At 38.7% G+C, this 17,099-nt stretch overlaps 1 protein-coding gene across 1 annotated transcript in view; it reads left to right on the plus strand.

Moving 5' to 3' along the window:
- The first annotated feature begins 1,787 nt into the window (after positions 1-1,787).
- Positions 1,788-17,099, plus strand: part of LOC138014323 (TBC1 domain family member 10B-like) — a 20,330-nt gene continuing 5,018 nt past the window's right edge. Inside the window, exons 1-11 of the mRNA XM_068861378.1 lie at positions 1,788-2,114; positions 3,603-3,696; positions 5,378-5,485; positions 6,651-6,744; positions 7,146-7,271; positions 9,651-9,776; positions 10,560-10,606; positions 10,744-10,820; positions 11,111-11,180; positions 12,959-13,073; positions 16,401-16,451. Of these exons, the coding sequence (XP_068717479.1) occupies positions 1,996-2,114; positions 3,603-3,696; positions 5,378-5,485; positions 6,651-6,744; positions 7,146-7,271; positions 9,651-9,776; positions 10,560-10,606; positions 10,744-10,820; positions 11,111-11,180; positions 12,959-13,073; positions 16,401-16,451 (1,027 nt within the window). The 5' untranslated portion in view covers positions 1,788-1,995. The remainder of the gene's footprint in view (positions 2,115-3,602; positions 3,697-5,377; positions 5,486-6,650; positions 6,745-7,145; positions 7,272-9,650; positions 9,777-10,559; positions 10,607-10,743; positions 10,821-11,110; positions 11,181-12,958; positions 13,074-16,400; positions 16,452-17,099) is intronic.

The following is a 17,099-nucleotide window of genomic DNA, read 5'->3' on the forward strand; positions in this document are numbered from 1 at the left end:
AGTGATATGGCGTGTGATTTGATACAGCACTATAAAGATAAGGATTTTAACGGAGTTAACGGATACGGTACAATAATAATAAGGAATTACAACTGAAATTATATAACGGTAAAGAAATATAAGGGAAAAAGTTGGATTACATTTCATCCTTCTTATTAGGACACAAAGGTTCAAGGGTGGAATGAGTGAAATGAGTAAAATGTCTTTGGGGGTGAAATTGTTAGAGAGGAAGCGCTAAGCGTTCTGAAACTGTGGTTGGTCTGGTTGGTTTGGAGGCTTTGGTTGGTTTGTCGACTGGTCTGCGGTGTTTGTTGAAACGGTCTTCGAGTCTTCGTTTGGTTTCTCCAAACGTGTATTGTTCTCATTGTTCAAGGCAACGATTGCACTGTACCATGTAGATAAGTGTTTCTGAATTGCAGTTGATGTTATGAGTAGTATTTCTGGTAAAATCTTTATGAAGAAAGGCAGTGCCTTTCGAATATCGTCTTTTTCTCAGTATATTCCTTCACCTTTATATCAGCCTTGCTCTTTTTAGCTTTTTATCAAAATTCTCTTGCACTTTGCATTACAGTCATGGCTGAAGAGTCGCTTAAGATACTGTCCGCTATTTATATGTTTCGAGCACTAAAACCGTGAATAAGAAGAGTTCTTTCAAGATTTTGAGTATCATAACAAAGAGGGCAAAATTACTGAATGCTGATTGGTCAATGAAGAGGGTATTTTTTTCTTAATTTTGCTTGAGAAGAGGGCAAAATTACTCGCTCACGATTTGTCGAGCGCCAAAAATTCTCGCTCCTGATTGGCTGAACGTACGTCTTCCACATTCAGTTGGTTTCTTCTGTTTGAGCAAAACAACTTCGTCTTTATCGAAGTTTGTCTTTTAATTCCCGCTGCATTCGCCGAAAAGGCATAAAGATTAAGAACTAGGTTTAAAAGATGATCTGAAATTTGAATTTTCGAGTGACAAGAAGAAGGGCAAAAGATTTTTTTCATGAAATGCTTAAAACTTGGATCGACTTACATGGCGCCCGGCGTAGCGGGATTGTGTGGTTGAAAAACAAAATGATTCCTTTCGTCAAGGGCTTTCAGTTTACCACGACATCTTGCAGCTCAACAAAAAAGGTCACAGAACAATTTGCCATTGACGGGAGGAACAAGTAGCTCAAATTTGGTGGATTTCTTTGGACAAACCGTTTGCTTACGGATGCGTATTTGCAAGTGGTAAAAACCTCTACAGCACAGGTGAATAAAATAAATTGAAGCTTAACATTTGGTTTAATCGTTGTTACAGTTGTTCACGAATGAAACTCGTATTTTCCTCTCGAGTGGACGTAAATAACAATCATCTATACTCGTTTTGGACGCAAAGAACAAGTTGACTTGCTTGTCTGTTTGTTAGTTGTTTTGCTTCCGAGCGAACGAGTGTTTTAACTCCGCTTAGCTGTCTGTTTTTTGAGGTGCCTCAACAGTGTTAAGAAAATTTTGCCCTCTTTGTTATTAACAAGTAATCGCAATGGGTCCTCGTAAAATTAAGGATTAATGTCACTTGTGTTTTCAGAAGTTGCTGAAATTGCCCTCGTCGCTGCGCGACTCGGGCAATTTCAGCAACTTCTGAAAACACGCGTGATATTAATCCTTAATTTTACTCGGCCCCATGCGATTACCTATACAAATTCGGTGGAGAGAAACGACTCCGCAAAAGCATGCTTGTTTGCAGGCTAATTCCTCCCGAAATCAAATGGCCGCGCGGAAACTAAAATCTAAGGTCCCAGTCTCTCCCCGCAAGGTCCAAAGGCGGCTGTTTTCAAATGTTACCGTCAACATTTACGGTTATCGGTTATGAATATGACGGCAATATTTACGTTTTTGGTTGATTAGTCTTTTTTACAGGCAGCCCTATTGTTTCTTGTTGATATTAAGGTCAACCTGAACATTTCGAGCTTCAAGAGCCTGTGATCTGAGTGTTCAAAGACCGGTTTGTACTCCAAGGACAAAATGGCGGACGATGATGATTCGTTATCGAATCGTTTGTCTTTCTACGATCATTATGGCTTTGCCGTCTACAACGCAGGATCTGTATTCGCGGAAGAGGACTGCAGAAATCATGATTACAAGTAAGCTAGCATAACAAAACTAAGCCCAAACAAGATGAATTGCATGTATTGAGCTAAATATCACTTGAAAGCTCATGTATAAGCTAAAGCGGCTATAAATGTCACGCAAAATGATGTAAATTCATGACACCTAAAATGCCCAAAAAGTAGAATGAGACATTGCAGCAACCACTTACAACTGTTGAACAACATAAAATAAATACAGCAAAAGAAAAGAGAAGCGTGGATGGACACAAATGGCCAAGATGGAAACGGATTCCATTTAGGCGGTATCCGGTCACTTCGTTCCATGGTCAGTTCTTTCCAAGTTACGGTCAGATCCTTTCACAAAATACTCAGATACTTTGACCCCTAAACCCAAACTCTGGGTTTTCAATAAGAATTTTAAAATTCAAATGTAGTTAGCAAATCAGACAGCTTACACCAAGTACTGGACAAGCAGTGTTCGATTTGCTAGTGCTTTCTTTATAAGATCGGAAAATCGATATTGCATGAAATGTGGTAGTAGTTGTTGACTGAGGATGCTTCCTATGAATAGGCCATTTTACAGTTGTTTGCTCAGTGACCTAGCCTATGAATGGCTGCGAGGCTGCCGGTGATCATGTATTGATACAAACCTCACTGCTTTTCTCATGCAAATTGTGTTGTTGTAATTCTAATTAGCCTACATTAACATTAAAAAAGCTCAAAGGTTTGTATCAAAGCAGGGTAACCGGTAGCCTCGCTTCCATTCTTAGGCCAGGTAACTTGGCTGCAACTGTAAAATGGTCTATTGGACGATCGAGGGCTAGAAATTTTTTAAAAAGTCCACCCGCAATTTTTTTGGTCTTCGTTTTCAGGGTTGATAGTACCTTCCAAGTTCCCATAGATTGATACGAACTTCAAATCGATCTCTACGGTTATCAAGTAGGCTTATTCAAGTAAATTTTATCATGAAAGTTGACTACCTGTATTTTGTGGAACAATCTGACCATGGAATGAAGTGACTGTAATGTGGGCAATCTTGAAAAAAAAGTCGGCCCGATGTTTTTCAAGTTTATGGTTTTTGCTCAGAATCATCTTATCAGTATAGGAATTCCACATACACTGTAACCATTTTCGAGTTTTAAACTAAACACCCAAAAATAAGGTGACGTAGCCCCTTTAAATGCTGTAGTTTATTTTTAACTTGAGCATTAACAGGACACGAGCATCTTGGCAATGTGGTTAGAAACTTAGAGGCCGTTAATAGTTTAAACAGATTTTTTCTTCCAATCCATTTCAAACATACATGTACGATAAGTCACTTTAAGGCCATCTGCATGATAAAGCATCCCTTTTGTAATAATATTGCAAGCTTGTCCTTTTCCCTCAAATCACCCCATTGTGCGTGCATGATTGAGTTGTATAAATGTAGTCTGTCTGTATGCATTTCTATACGAACGGAGGGTTGACTTTTAAGCTGAGGTAGAGATCAACATTGCTAGTAATTTCAAATTTTATGTTTAGGATGAATTCAGCCGACAAGTCTACTAAGAAAAGAGTCTTTTGGGCAGAGATGCTTGCTAACTGGGAACAGTGTCAGGTTTTTTCCCCGAAGCAGGTACATGTACAGTGTATGCTTGTGTATCAGCCCATTGGAAGTGGTGCTTTCAATGCACTAAAAGACCAGATACTCTTTTTCAAGAGCTCCAACTTTAAGAACACAGGGGCAGCTGGCACAGAAACTGTAGCCCTAGCTTTTGCAGACAACAAATCAGCATTAATTTTGAATAATAAAATATTGATTGACATGTTTGTTGCGAGAGCTAACTGGCATTAAGACACTGAGTTTTCTGTTTGTTGCTGTTTCAGTGTTCTTCAAGTTTGAACCTCAAATTACGACTTTTACAGTGCAACGCGCCTTACCGTGGCCACCCAACAAACTTTCACATTTGACAATTACCTGTCAATACGTCAATATAACAACCCATGCAATTGTGTTCAACTGACAACTGAGCGAACTTTGCAAGGAGGCGTGACTGTCAATCAAATTCACACATCCTGATTGGCAGACAATTTGTAAAAAACTTTGTTAGGTGACCACGGTAAGGCGCGTCACACTGTAATTGGCCTCTTGCACAACAACAACAACAACAACAACAATAATAATAATAATAACAATAATAATAATACTAATATAGTAATATTGTTCTTCTAAATACATTACTCCGACCATACAACATGATTGGCCTGTTTTGACCAGAGCACATTACTCTTTACTACACCCTCAGACAAAAGGATTTAATAAACAAAAAGATTACGACATGTAAAAGGGCTTGCTATTACTTTTTATGCTGTTATCACCCAAAAAAGATGCTATAGTTTTATCATTTGCAGAATTGGATTTAGAACTTATAAAGGACTTACCTTAAGTTATTTTAATTAAGGAGGCTCGAAATAGTTTCTCCTTTTTTCTTTTAGATATAGTTAGGGTGATCATATCAAGACGAAATTTGGCCAGGGTAGTAAGTACCCATCATTGATTTCTTACATCACATTTCCTTCCAAAATACCATTATGATGGCAACAATGTACATGTGAGGTACATAAATTGTCGTTTTGAAAAAAAGGGGACAGTGAAATCTTCCCATACAGCGTCACCTGATAGTGTTAGAAATAATCTCTAAAATATTTTAAATTCAAATTTAAGGTACATGTAACATTTAAAAAAATGAAAAAAAAAAAATTACTGTCCAGAAGCAGAGATATAAATGAGTGAAGTTGCAAAATCAGGAAAAATAAGGGGGCTATTACGATATCAGCATTAGCCCATGCGTCACCTGCTCATTCGAGTCCATGCGCACTACATGTATAAGCCAACCAACAAAAACAGACTTAAGTGACCAAATTTAACAGTTTGTGCAAACTTTTGGTAGTTTTCATGAATTGGAGATGTACAGTAGGTTTATATTCCATCTACATGTAAGTAAGAATTAGCAGAAAAGTGTGCACAATGCAATAATTATTAGCGGTAAAGTTTATTATCTCCGGTCACCCATTTTGATTCATGAGCTGACGTAAGCATACAAAGTATTGCGTGTGTGGTTTACGCCCATGCGCTCAGCTGACAACCCTTATGAGCCTCCTTAAGATTGCAAGTGATAGTCTCGCTGGTTCCATGTTATCATCATCATCATCATCATTACCATCATCATCATCATCATCATAACAGGGCCATTCGGTCTGCAGTCTTGAATACCGGTAACAAGAATTTAACATATTAATTTTGTTTCCTTGAACAGCTGCGGCAATATGTCAAAGAAGGCATACCTGATGACCTAAGAGGACACGTGTGGAAGAAAATGATTGGTAGTGAGGCTATGAAGGTCATTTCATCCTTTAATTACCAGGTAATTTTATCTGAATTTTATCTGCCAGGCCAGGGTCTCTCTTCTATGGGAAGAAGAGAGACCCTGGGGACGAGGCTGGAGGCCTAGTAGTCATATTTGCCGAACTTTACATGTATATCCTCAGTTCCATCCTACATGGCATGCTAGTCAATCAAAGACAATGCTGCCATTGGGGTGTTGCCAACAGTTTGGTCCTATGAGTTGCGGGTAGATGTTTTTGCTTCAAATACGCCTCCGATCAATGGCTGGATTTGTTTTAAAGGGTTCAGAATTCAATTCCACTAATATTATTTTGCTTTGTAAGCCAACTGGTTGCTTCTTCTGATTTAGGCTTTTTTAGTTTGATTACTTCTTTGCTGATCGTTGTTTTATAACTAAAGGCACCTTGGGCTCCACCCTGCCAACAGAACTTCTCTAAAACTCACCAGAGGGCAAGGAAGAGAGGCTCTGCAGAAATCACGTCAAGTCTTTTTAAGTCACTGCATCCCAAGTTTCTGGGTTGGTCACTTTGGTCAAACCGGTTTGGACAGCATGCAAATCAAATTTTTCAAGAAGCGAAGTAATTGAGTCTTCAGTATGAAAATCAATATGGCGTCTAGGAGTGCGACTGAGACTTGGCGAGGGTTTGAAAATGTCTCCAAGCAACAGCTTGCGCATACTCAGTAAAGACTTACATTGTACATTAACTAGGTGCCAGTCCAATAGGTGAAATTCGAGGATGTGATCTACATGTATTTGTTCTAAGACTAGGCAATTCCTTGTAGACATTACACTGTAGGTGTTCTGGACTCACTTAACCAATTAAAGTAAAGGGTATCAGAACAGTCAGAAGGATTTTTTTCAAGTCCTTTGGCTGACTTGCCACAGACGACCAATTATTCATTTAATTATCATAAAAAATAAATGATGCTTTTGAACCACTGAGGAATAATTTGGAATCAGAGCGTCTACACCACTGTAAGTCAAGAATGAGGTATCATGACAGAAACCTAAAGGTTGCATGTACATTGTATTCATTATTTTCTGAAATACACTGTCTTATAAGAATCAACAAATCTTATCAGAATGCAATGATACAGATGTCTGTGCCATGTTGAATTATTCATGTTAAAGACTGCTACATGTATAAATTTAAAAAAAAATGTATTTTTCTCTTTTTATGCAGGCCAAATTAGCTGAGATTCGTCAACTTCTTGTTGACTTAGGAGTTAGTGAATATGGAGGAATAAACTGCATTTCAAGGCTAGGACACATTATTGGTAGGAAATTGCAACAATAAAGCAATCAGAGAATTATAATGACATTCAATAATCAATTTTCAATGAAATAAAAATTATTGTTACCTCTCAAACTGATTCTGACCTTTATCCAGGCAATTTGCCATAATCTTGAATAACATCAGGCCTACTTTCTTTAAGATTACCCAAATGCAATTTGTTTCAAAATTTTTTGTCCATTGGAGTCTGTCCATGTTGTGTTTCTTTAATTTATGTTGCTGTATGGTGTATTTTCTTTTATGTTCAATAGTTTTAAATAAGTGGTTATTGCAATGTCTCATTCTACCTTTTGGGCGTTTTGGGTGTCCTGAAATTAAATCATTTTGCGTGACATACATTGTAGCGCCCCTTTAAGTTTCATTTCACTTTGTTTTGAATTGAAGGGTCCATTGTGGACAACAACAAGGAAAATATGATTGCCAGCCCTGACACCATCATAATGACAAGGCAATGGAAAAAGAATCTTCATAAACAGATTACTGTCTTCAGGCAGATCATGCTGGATGTTGGTGAGCTTCTACAAGTGTTCTATTACTGACAGTAGATGTATTTTAGAAGAAAGCTGAGATTTCTGTGTTTTGCAAACATTGTTTATCATAAAGTCCTACGATTTTCAGAATTCTGCAGATTCTCACCTTCAAGTGCTAAGCGCCAAACTGCGTTTTAGCTGCCATCAATCAAATTTCCGAACTTAGGGAAGTCAGATCAACTCCACCTCCAGAAAGTGAAGTTTTTGTTTAGTTCACACCTGGAATACCATTATGATATTTTTTAGAGGTTCTTCAGTAAAAAGATTCGTACACATTCAATTGCTTTCCATCGGCCTCGAGTACGAACGTACCGTGGGAACCAAAGATGCCGAGCGGTACACAATAGGTTATGTCATGCATCAATAATAATCGATTGCAACATCTGTGATTTAGGGTCAACTCTGGTGTCAGAAGTTTCATTGATGGAAGCCAAAATGCAGTTTGGCTATTGTCGCTTAGAGATGAGATTCTGTAGAATAATAAAACTCACAGTAGGTTCAGCTGTCAGTTTGTAAGTGATGCTGTCAACAATTTATTTTTAAGTAACTTTACTGAAAATCCAATAGAGGCTTTTTGGATGATCACTACTGCATCACTAACTGTAAATGGAAGTTGGGTGCCTAGGATATGTCCAAGGGCTTCCACTGAGGCCAGCCAGCTAACCCCTAGACTGAGTAACGCTCCCATGGCCAGCAATCCCTGCATACCAACCATGAGCCCCCACACCAAGCCGAAGGACGTCTGGACTAAGCAAAGCTGCCGACATGGGCTGGAGGAAGCTGGAGTCCCAAGACCACCAAAAATGAGGCACCCACACTCCTACATCTGCAGCTGCTCCGCCAGGCAGCAAACCTACATGTACCTACATGTATAAAGCTAAACGACACTAGCAAGGGAGGCCACATACATGTGTCCTGATATAGATCTGATAGGCATTGCTGGACCTCTGTCCAAGCTGCTCTTGCTGCCCCAATAGGCCTTTTGCAACTAATGATCACCTGGTACAAAATCCGCCATGCTGGGGGGCAAGCTCATTATTATTCCCCCTCTGGGACATTAAAACAAAGGCAAGTCAAGCTTGACTGGTTCAGGTCTCTTTGCTTTAATGTCCCAGTGGGGGAATAATAATGAGCTTGCCCTCCAGCATGGCGAATTTTGTACCATATGATCGTTAGTTGCAAAAGGCCTATTTAGAAGCTGTGTCCTGAGAAGGTGCCTGAGACACCAGCAGCCAACAGCCAAAAGCCTGGATTTAACAATAATGATGACAAGGATTGACAAGTCAATTGAACAATAATGATGACAAGGATTGACAAGTCAATTGAACAATAATGATGACAAGGATTGACAAGTCAATTGAACAATAATGATGACAAGGATTGACAAGTCAATTGAACAATAATGATGACAAGGATTGACAAGTCAATTGAACAATAATGATAACAAGGATTGACAAGTCAAGGGAGAACCAACCTTGTGTTTAAAAAATGGGCCACAACTGGAACCACAGAGAGTAAGGAATGAGCAAACGGCCAAATTAGACACTTAGAGGGTTAACCACAGCCCAAATAATTAAAAGCACTCTTGGCAGAATGGATCAGTCTTTGAACATTTTATACACACACAAATACAAGAAGGGTTGTGATGGGAGTCCATCTGCAGGTCTTCTGCTGTGAGATGAACTCCTGGGTTTAGGGAGAATCCACTGTTTACAAACCCTCCTGCTTGGAGAAAGCCAAAATAAAAAAATAAAAAATAAAATAATTAAAAATAAAAGACATGATGTCCTCTTTGTTCAGTTGTTGGCAAGATCCAGGGTCTGGACTCAGATGATCTTCATGAGGCCTCCTGTTATCTGACGAGAGCCTTGACGGTGCTTGCTGCCCTTTAAGACTAGTCTACGGGAGTGGCCTCAACTAGTTCTAAGTGTGGTTGTGGTTTTTCTACGTCCAAGCCCAACTAAGGGATGCAGTACCTGGGGAATAGCCTTCCTTGTTGCTGTATTTTTGTTTGAGTTGTAGTGGTTGCTATGAAGCCCTTCAAGCTACACGCATTCCAGTCATGACCATCACACTCTTTCAGAGATTGACTACAAGAACATCATCTCCATTCCTTACTCTTCTTGTAAACAGCAATGCATGTGAGAGAGGGCCTATGGCGTTTATAGACCTCCTCCGAGAAGGCTTGAAAGTCTAATAAGAGTCAATTGGCAGATATGTTTGGATTCTCGTTTTGTGGTGCTTTGTTTTCGACACTACTACTACTTTGCTATAGTTCTATTGCAGGGATATCTTCTGCACAGTGTTGATTACCTTGCACGCAATTCACTTAACTCCACCTTTTTTTGAAATATTTTAGACAGGTCTTTTCCAAGCCATAAGATGTTCATACAAGGCAGCAGTGAAGGGAAAGAGGGTCGTGCCTCTTTGTTTAGAGTTCTTGCTGTTTATGCGATGTACAACCCTGATGTTTCTTATTGTCAAGGTATACAGCTGAAGCGTTTTAGAGGCTTTGTCAATCAATCAAAAATTTATTTTTCTTTGGATTTCAAAATTATGTCATCTAAACAATAAAGTGACCCAAATTTTAAGCCTTAATAAAAGAAAAAAATACCAGTTTATTTTAACTGAAATTTTCCTATTTAATGGTCCGCCATTACTAACTTTAAGATCTTGAGAGAGCTGGATCGAGGAGGAAATGACGTCAAAGACTCAATAGTAAAGAATGCAATGCATGTGTACGCGGCTGAATTAATATGCAGCACAGAAGCTTTGGGCTTTCAGACTTTTAAACTCGTGTTTTGCATTTATAATGAGTTGCGTTTACTCACTGAAATTTTAAGCTAGTGAGTCAATAACGTCACTTTTCCCTGGATCCAACCCTCTGAGGTCCAATCGGTCAGTTTGGAATGTGAGTAATGGCGGACCGTGAAATCCAACACTTACACTCAAAGTGAATGGCCTTTGGATAAAAATCAAAGCTCAAAATTTTGCCTGTCAAGTGTTAAGCAATTACACTTTCAAAATCTGAAGAAAAAAAGGAAGTGATTTTTTGATCGCTAGTAGCACTTTAAGGGCCATTGATGCATAGACAATGATACAACTGGGTGGAGGCAAACAAGGTGGTCAGTTACAAGTGCAACCAAGAAGTTGAATCAGCGAATGCCAGGACCAAACTCCACAGGTTGTCAGAACGGAAAATGAACGCAGGATTATGTTTGCTATGTTTGCAGAAACTCTCATAATGGCTAAGTTGTTTTTCTTCCAGGTATGTCATACATCGCTGGTATGTTTCTCATGAACATGGACGAAGAGGTATGCTCCAGTTCAGGTTGGGGGGGGGGGGGGGGGGGGAGGGGGGTGGGCTTAAATACATTGCTTTTTCTTCAAATTGCATCTGTTTATGTGGCCATCTAAAGTTGCAGTTTTATTGTGATTTATTTCTCTTGAAGGATTCCTTCTGGTGTTTGGTGTCCATGTTTGAAAGACCAAAGTACTTAGCTGGATATTTCAATGATTCCCTTGGCAAGTAAGTTTTGGAAGAAGGAAATATTCCAATATGAATGCATATACTTGATTTTCAGAGCCAGACTACAGTTTTATTCTTTTTTTTTTTTTGCACTGTTTACAAATATTTCTAAATTACACAAGTGATGAAAATTAAGCAAAATGTGCCCTGTGACCAAAGTAGCTTAATAAGCTTTCGAGTTGGTCACTGAAAAAAATTACAAATACATTATACAAATTATATTGCACAATTGCCACCTCACATGTGGGTGTGTCAAATTGTTATTTTTCTCTGTTATTTGCTTTTTGCAGAATACAAAAGCATGGTGAAGTTTTTCAGAGACTGATGAAACTAAGAAAGCCAAAGCTTGACAAACATTTGGTAAATGTTTAAACGTTTTTAACTTACATGTGTTACTCGGTTCACTCATTGCGGAGGCTTGAAAAACCATCTACGGCAAAAATTATTCTCTTTTCCAGATCCCATCGTTTCTCTTAGCCGGCGGGGCCTTCGCACGAGGAAACGATTAGGGTTCTGGGCCCGGTTGTTCAAAAGCCGATTATCGCTAATCCCAGATTAAAAAATTAAATGCTGTTCAACGCTGATATTCGGCAAAACTTTACATTAGAAGAAGTCAATCTTGAAAAACAGAAATAAGCAAAAGAAACTTTCACCAAAAAGTTGAAAACATGAAACAAAAGTTTACGCTAATCCTGGATTAAGTTAATCGGCTTTCCAACAATTTGGCCCTGGAGTCGTAGTTCATATATGTGTCGTCAATAGTACTAAACATTGCGGCACTCAGAAGCATAACATTCGAAAAGACTCTATCTGAAACTTAGAGAATGTGCCCCTTCGTGTCGAACAGGAAGAAGCAATAAGTAATATCGTAGTTTTAAACAAAGAGACTGGTTATTTTACCGACTGGCCGCTCCAAATCGGCTAGTTTTACTTTCGGTTCAAGACTTTTTCGCAAGGTAACCTTCAGTGAATTTCCCATGTCTCCAGAGCCCTTCGTTTGCTCTTAGCCCTCCGGCTAAGAGAAACGATGGGATCTGGGATCGACAATGGCGTTTTTTTTCGCGCGCGCTCTTGACAACGCAATGCAGCGCGCGCGCAAGGATTGCAAAAAAATAAACATGGCGTCAATACAGCTATCAATTTATTTGCTCAATACCTCCGCTATCTGTACTATTTTTCCTCATAATTGAACAAATTGTTTTGATAGTTTTAGTATTTTATGAGAAATACATGTATGTTAGACAAGGTAACGATGAAAAGAACCCCGCAATTTGCAGATTTTTCTTTGTTATCAAAAGAACCCAGCTAAATACAGCGCATGCGTAGTAAGTTAAAAAATGCGATTGAATGCTGAATAGCTTTCTCGGAAATACGCCTATTTCTCGAGAGCCACTCGTTAGAATTTAACGAAATTTGGCAGGGAAATACATAAAGAAATAAGTAACTGGAGTATCGAAAAAAAATTGAACTTTAACAGAGGAAATTCTAGATATTCCAGTGAACCTTCAACAAGGGATAATTAAAGATCTCTCTGTCAAATTATTACTAAACTAGTGTTAACTTGTGAGCATCGTTACAAGATTGTTGCATGCAAATTATAAAGAAAATCTAACGACCAGATTTTCTGCAAATAAACAAAATCGATTTTAAAGGCCTGTTTGTGTTTTGATTCTCTCATTGCAAAATTCCCTTGAGAGAAGCTGTATATTAAAAGGCGTTGTTACATTCGGCAATTTTTTCTTGCAACTTGTCCCACTTGTCACCTTGCGAAACAAGTTGGGTGTTACATTGGGCAGCGTTTCTTGTAACTTGTCTCGTTTTCGATTATCACATGAGGTTAAAGGAACATTTTCCTTGGTTGATGCCACAAACCTTACCGTACCGTACCGTTTCGTACAACTTGTCTTGCCATGTCACTGCTTTAACATGACTCATGGTAGCATGCATGCATGGCAACTATAAAAGTCGTTTTACATCAAATTGAAGAACTCGTTGCGAAAATTTCTAATAAGGTCAAATTTTGCTAAAACTTATGATTCAATGATTTTGTTCATTGCAAAGTCAATTTTAACTTGTAGTTTTGCTTACTTATAACTGCATTGTCCGACCTGGTGTAACTGGCGTTGCAATTTTTACAGGAGTCGCTGGGCGTGTCGCCATTAATGTACCTTACACCCTGGTTCTTGGCTTTGTTTACATCCTTGCCCTGTTGGGATGCCGTTCTCCTCATCTGGGACTTGCTTCTTTTGGATGGTAAGATTTGCATGATGTAATTGCACCCTATTCTTGTTTAGTTTGTGACTCCCAAGAACATTGAACTGTGCGACCGAGAAAACATACAGTAGAAACATTAACTTCTTTTAAACAAAAAATTATTAATACCAACCCTCCCTTGATATCGAGAGTGTAGGCGATTCAAACCTTCGGAGCTGTCATTGCAGCTTCTAGAGCTTGACCTTTTTTGCAGTAAATTGTGCAGTAAATTTACGTCTGCGTGGAAATCATCATTTTCACTCAATTTCTACCGCATCTCATCTTTTTACTTGTCCGGTACGCACTTTGGTACAATTCTTTGCCTTACTCTGTTAAAAAATGAGAAAATTGACCTCGTCTTCCGTAAAAGTCAATACTGAACTGGCGGCCAAAAAGATGCGAGCCTTCTTTCCACAAGCAACGACTAGAGTTAAACAGCTTCACCAAACATCAAGTTTAAGCGACTACGAGTTTAAGCGACTACGAAGGCCAACTGGCAGCGGAAACATCATTTGAATTAAAATTTTTCTCGCCACTACGGGCGTGTGAGGCTCGCGCGCTTCACACGCGAGGATCACGCTTACGGCGCTTCGCGCCTTCCGAAAAATGGAAGAAAACGAATGTTTTGTAGTCTACCCTACTTCATGGATTTTCAGGTTCATTCCAGGCCGTTCACATTGGCCGAATTTATAATAGAGAATGATTATCCGTCAGAGACGAATTATCCGTCTAAGTATATATTCGGTGCTAACACGAATGATAGGCCAAAATTTGTCTGAGGCTGATTCGTCTGTTAGCACGTCTTGAAGAGACGTTAACAGACGGATAATCCGTCAGAATTTATATCTTTACAGAAACGTGGACGGTTTTTATTACGAAGTTTCTTCCTTAGAGGTACTTGTTTCTATATTTTTGCAAGGTTTCCTGGGATGCCTATTTCAAGATGGCGTCCGGTAAGAGCAACTGCTTCTTCGAAAGTAATCACAAAACAGAAAGGGAAAACCAAAAAGACGTTGACTTAGACAGAGCAAGACACGGTCGTCTTCGCGAAAGTTAAATAATAATAATAATAATAATAATAATAATAATAATAATAATAATAATAATAATAATAATAATAATAATAATAATAATAATAATAATAATAATTTAAACATATTTATACGGGATTGCTGCATCAGTTTTAAGAGAAAAACTGCTATCAATGCAGGTCCTGTAAAAAAAGATTAAAGATATAACTAAAACCAAAATTACAATAATATAAAATAGTTGCCCTAAATGGAAGATCCGAACAGTTATAAATTCTTTGCAGTGTTACTCATAAAGAAATCTTAAAACGTGTCTCTCTATAATAGAGAGATTCCAAGCCCAGTTTGGTCATAATTTGATCAGTTGATAGTGTTGAGGCAGCTTTGAAATAGACGATCCTCGCTGCTCTTCTTTCTAGTCGTTCAATCTTGTCACTGTTTCCTTGTCCACATTCATGCCACATCACAATAATCTATACTTTTGTCTCGCAAGTCGTTGGCTGGTGCCGAATGTCATGAATTCCGTCTTCTTCATGTTGAGAACAAGTTTATTGTAGTGAAGCCTGCATTGCGATAAATTAGCTACAATTTCGGTCATAAATAGTTGTAACACTTCGCTTGAACAGCAAGTGAAGCGCATCAAAGCTGCTAACTTCAATGTCCGAGGTGGATGTGGACGACAGATAGATCACTGTTTCATCCGCGTACATCATGATGTTGGAGAATTGGATACAGGACGGTAGGTCGTTTATATAAAGAGTAAACAGTACAGGGCCAAGGATGCTGCTACCTTGAGGTACGCCACTAAGGACCGGCATTGGACCGGATAGTTCATCTCCGACAAAAACAGCCTGAGTTCTGTTAGTTACAATGTAGGTAGCTCGTCAACCACGCAAGAGAGTTTTCCTAAAACCCAAATCTTTGAAGCTTGCAAATAAGGTCGTCACGGGACGGTATCAACGGCCTTTTTTAAGTCGATAAATAGGGCCCCGGTTAGTTTTCCCGCATCTCTGCGTCTTCTAATTGTTTCACAGAAGTATGTTACCGCTGTCCGGGTCGAATGGTGTCGTCTAAACCCCGATTGAAACGAATTTAATAGGCCATGTTGATGTATTAAAGTACTGTTGAAGTTGAACGTTGACGGCCTTTTCAGCAAGTTTTGAAATTACTGGTAAGATCAAAATAGACCGGTAATTGTCCATAACTTCCCGTCCACCTGATTTGTGCACAGGAATATCTCTTGCCTGCTTCCACTCATCTGGTACAATGCCTATGGTCAAGAAGGATTTACGAGGAAAGTGATTGTCTGAGTGATAACAGCAGCATTGTCTTTCAGCAAGCACGCAGGGATTTTATCCAAGCCCGACACTGATCACAATACAACGACGCTACCAGTGCTAAGCTTCAACTTGGCTCAACACCGAAACAATCGTCGTGTAAAACGCGTAACGATTTACATCTAGACAAATGATTCGTCAAAATTACTTTTCCGTCTAGATGATCCGTCTGACGGATAATCCTTCTAGATGGATAATTCGTCTCTATATTATAAATTCTGCCATTGTACCATTTGGGTAACACGAACAGTTTTGATGTAAAGATTTTAACGGTCATCCCAGTTTTAAATCTTAGTTAGACAGTAACAAAATGAAAACCTAAAAAGTTCAGACTTGCATTTGAAAGGGATTTAAATCCATGACCTCTGCGATATCGTTGCAATGCTCTACAAATTGAGCGATAACTGCGACAGGGCGCCAGTCATTTTGTAAGTTCGTAATATATACCCATCGTTTATGTGGATGTGAAGAGACTTGCAATATATGAAAGATGTATATTTGAACTGCGGAAAGAGGCATGCGAGTTAAAATTTCAATTATGCTTTTCAGATAGTCTCCTCAATTAATGTTTGAAGTAAAGGTAGAGGATAAAGGATTCACTTTCGTATACTCGCGTTCCCGCTAAGTACTGACATTTTCACCATCACTGATCAGCGCACAACGTCTTGGCACCTTATTCCAAAAATGGCCGCCATTTAAATATTCTTTTGTTTTTATTCAAATAAGCCCTTGATGTCTCGTTCTTATGCTTAAAATTCAAAAGAATATTTTATCTTGAAGGAGGCAACAAGGGCCAATTTGTATCCGCATAAATCAGCGGCCATTTTGGAATATGTATACTTGTGTCAAGTTATGAACAAAAACAAAACGGGAAATATGAATTTAACATTGACCAGCAAGTCTGAGAAAACTGCCGCAGTGCTAGTTTCTAACTCTTTTTTTTTACCATGATTCCTTCATAGGTATGACTGTGATTTTCCGATCCGCCCTTGCTTTGCTGGACATCCTCTCAGGTTTGGGCCTTTCGTTTTGAGTTCATAAGATTTTAGTGATGTCCGTGGTTCGCTCGTTCACCACGCTTATTGTTGACATTCTACAAACTGTAGGCTGTGATACTGTATGTATTATAAAGTATAAAAATCATACTAGTTTAAAATAGAGCTTATTTAATTATCGCAGGCGGAATAAAATTAAGAACAAATTTACTTCTGATGATTGTTTACGGATAATCTCGTTCCCAAATGATCACACATCCTCTCATTTATTAGCTTAACTACATAAGTAGCAGTTCTTATATCCTCTATCTTTTGTAAGTCTCTGCTCTTTTTCCGACGTTTTAAAAGACTGAGACCACTAATGCTTCGTTCTTTCCTCCTCAAATGTTGTAACACATTACAAAATGAAATGTTAGGAAACGCGATGAACAACCCTCAAATCTGGACCGAAAATTTTGTTGTTGTACTTGAACAGAGCATTTGTGTTAAATGTGTCAAATGACTCCGAGTTCGTGTTCAAAACATAAATAAAGCCGCATCACTGCTAGGTAAATATCCAACACTAGCCATCTCCACTTCGGTGAATAGTGGTTAACTATTCAAAAGAGATTCTCTTGGTTTGAAGCTCATTTAATTGTTAATTGCACCAAACTAAAGTGAACAGAA

This window comes from Montipora capricornis, chromosome 8 (assembly GCF_036669925.1).
Source record: "Montipora capricornis isolate CH-2021 chromosome 8, ASM3666992v2, whole genome shotgun sequence".
NCBI classification, from domain to species: domain Eukaryota; kingdom Metazoa; phylum Cnidaria; class Anthozoa; order Scleractinia; family Acroporidae; genus Montipora; species Montipora capricornis.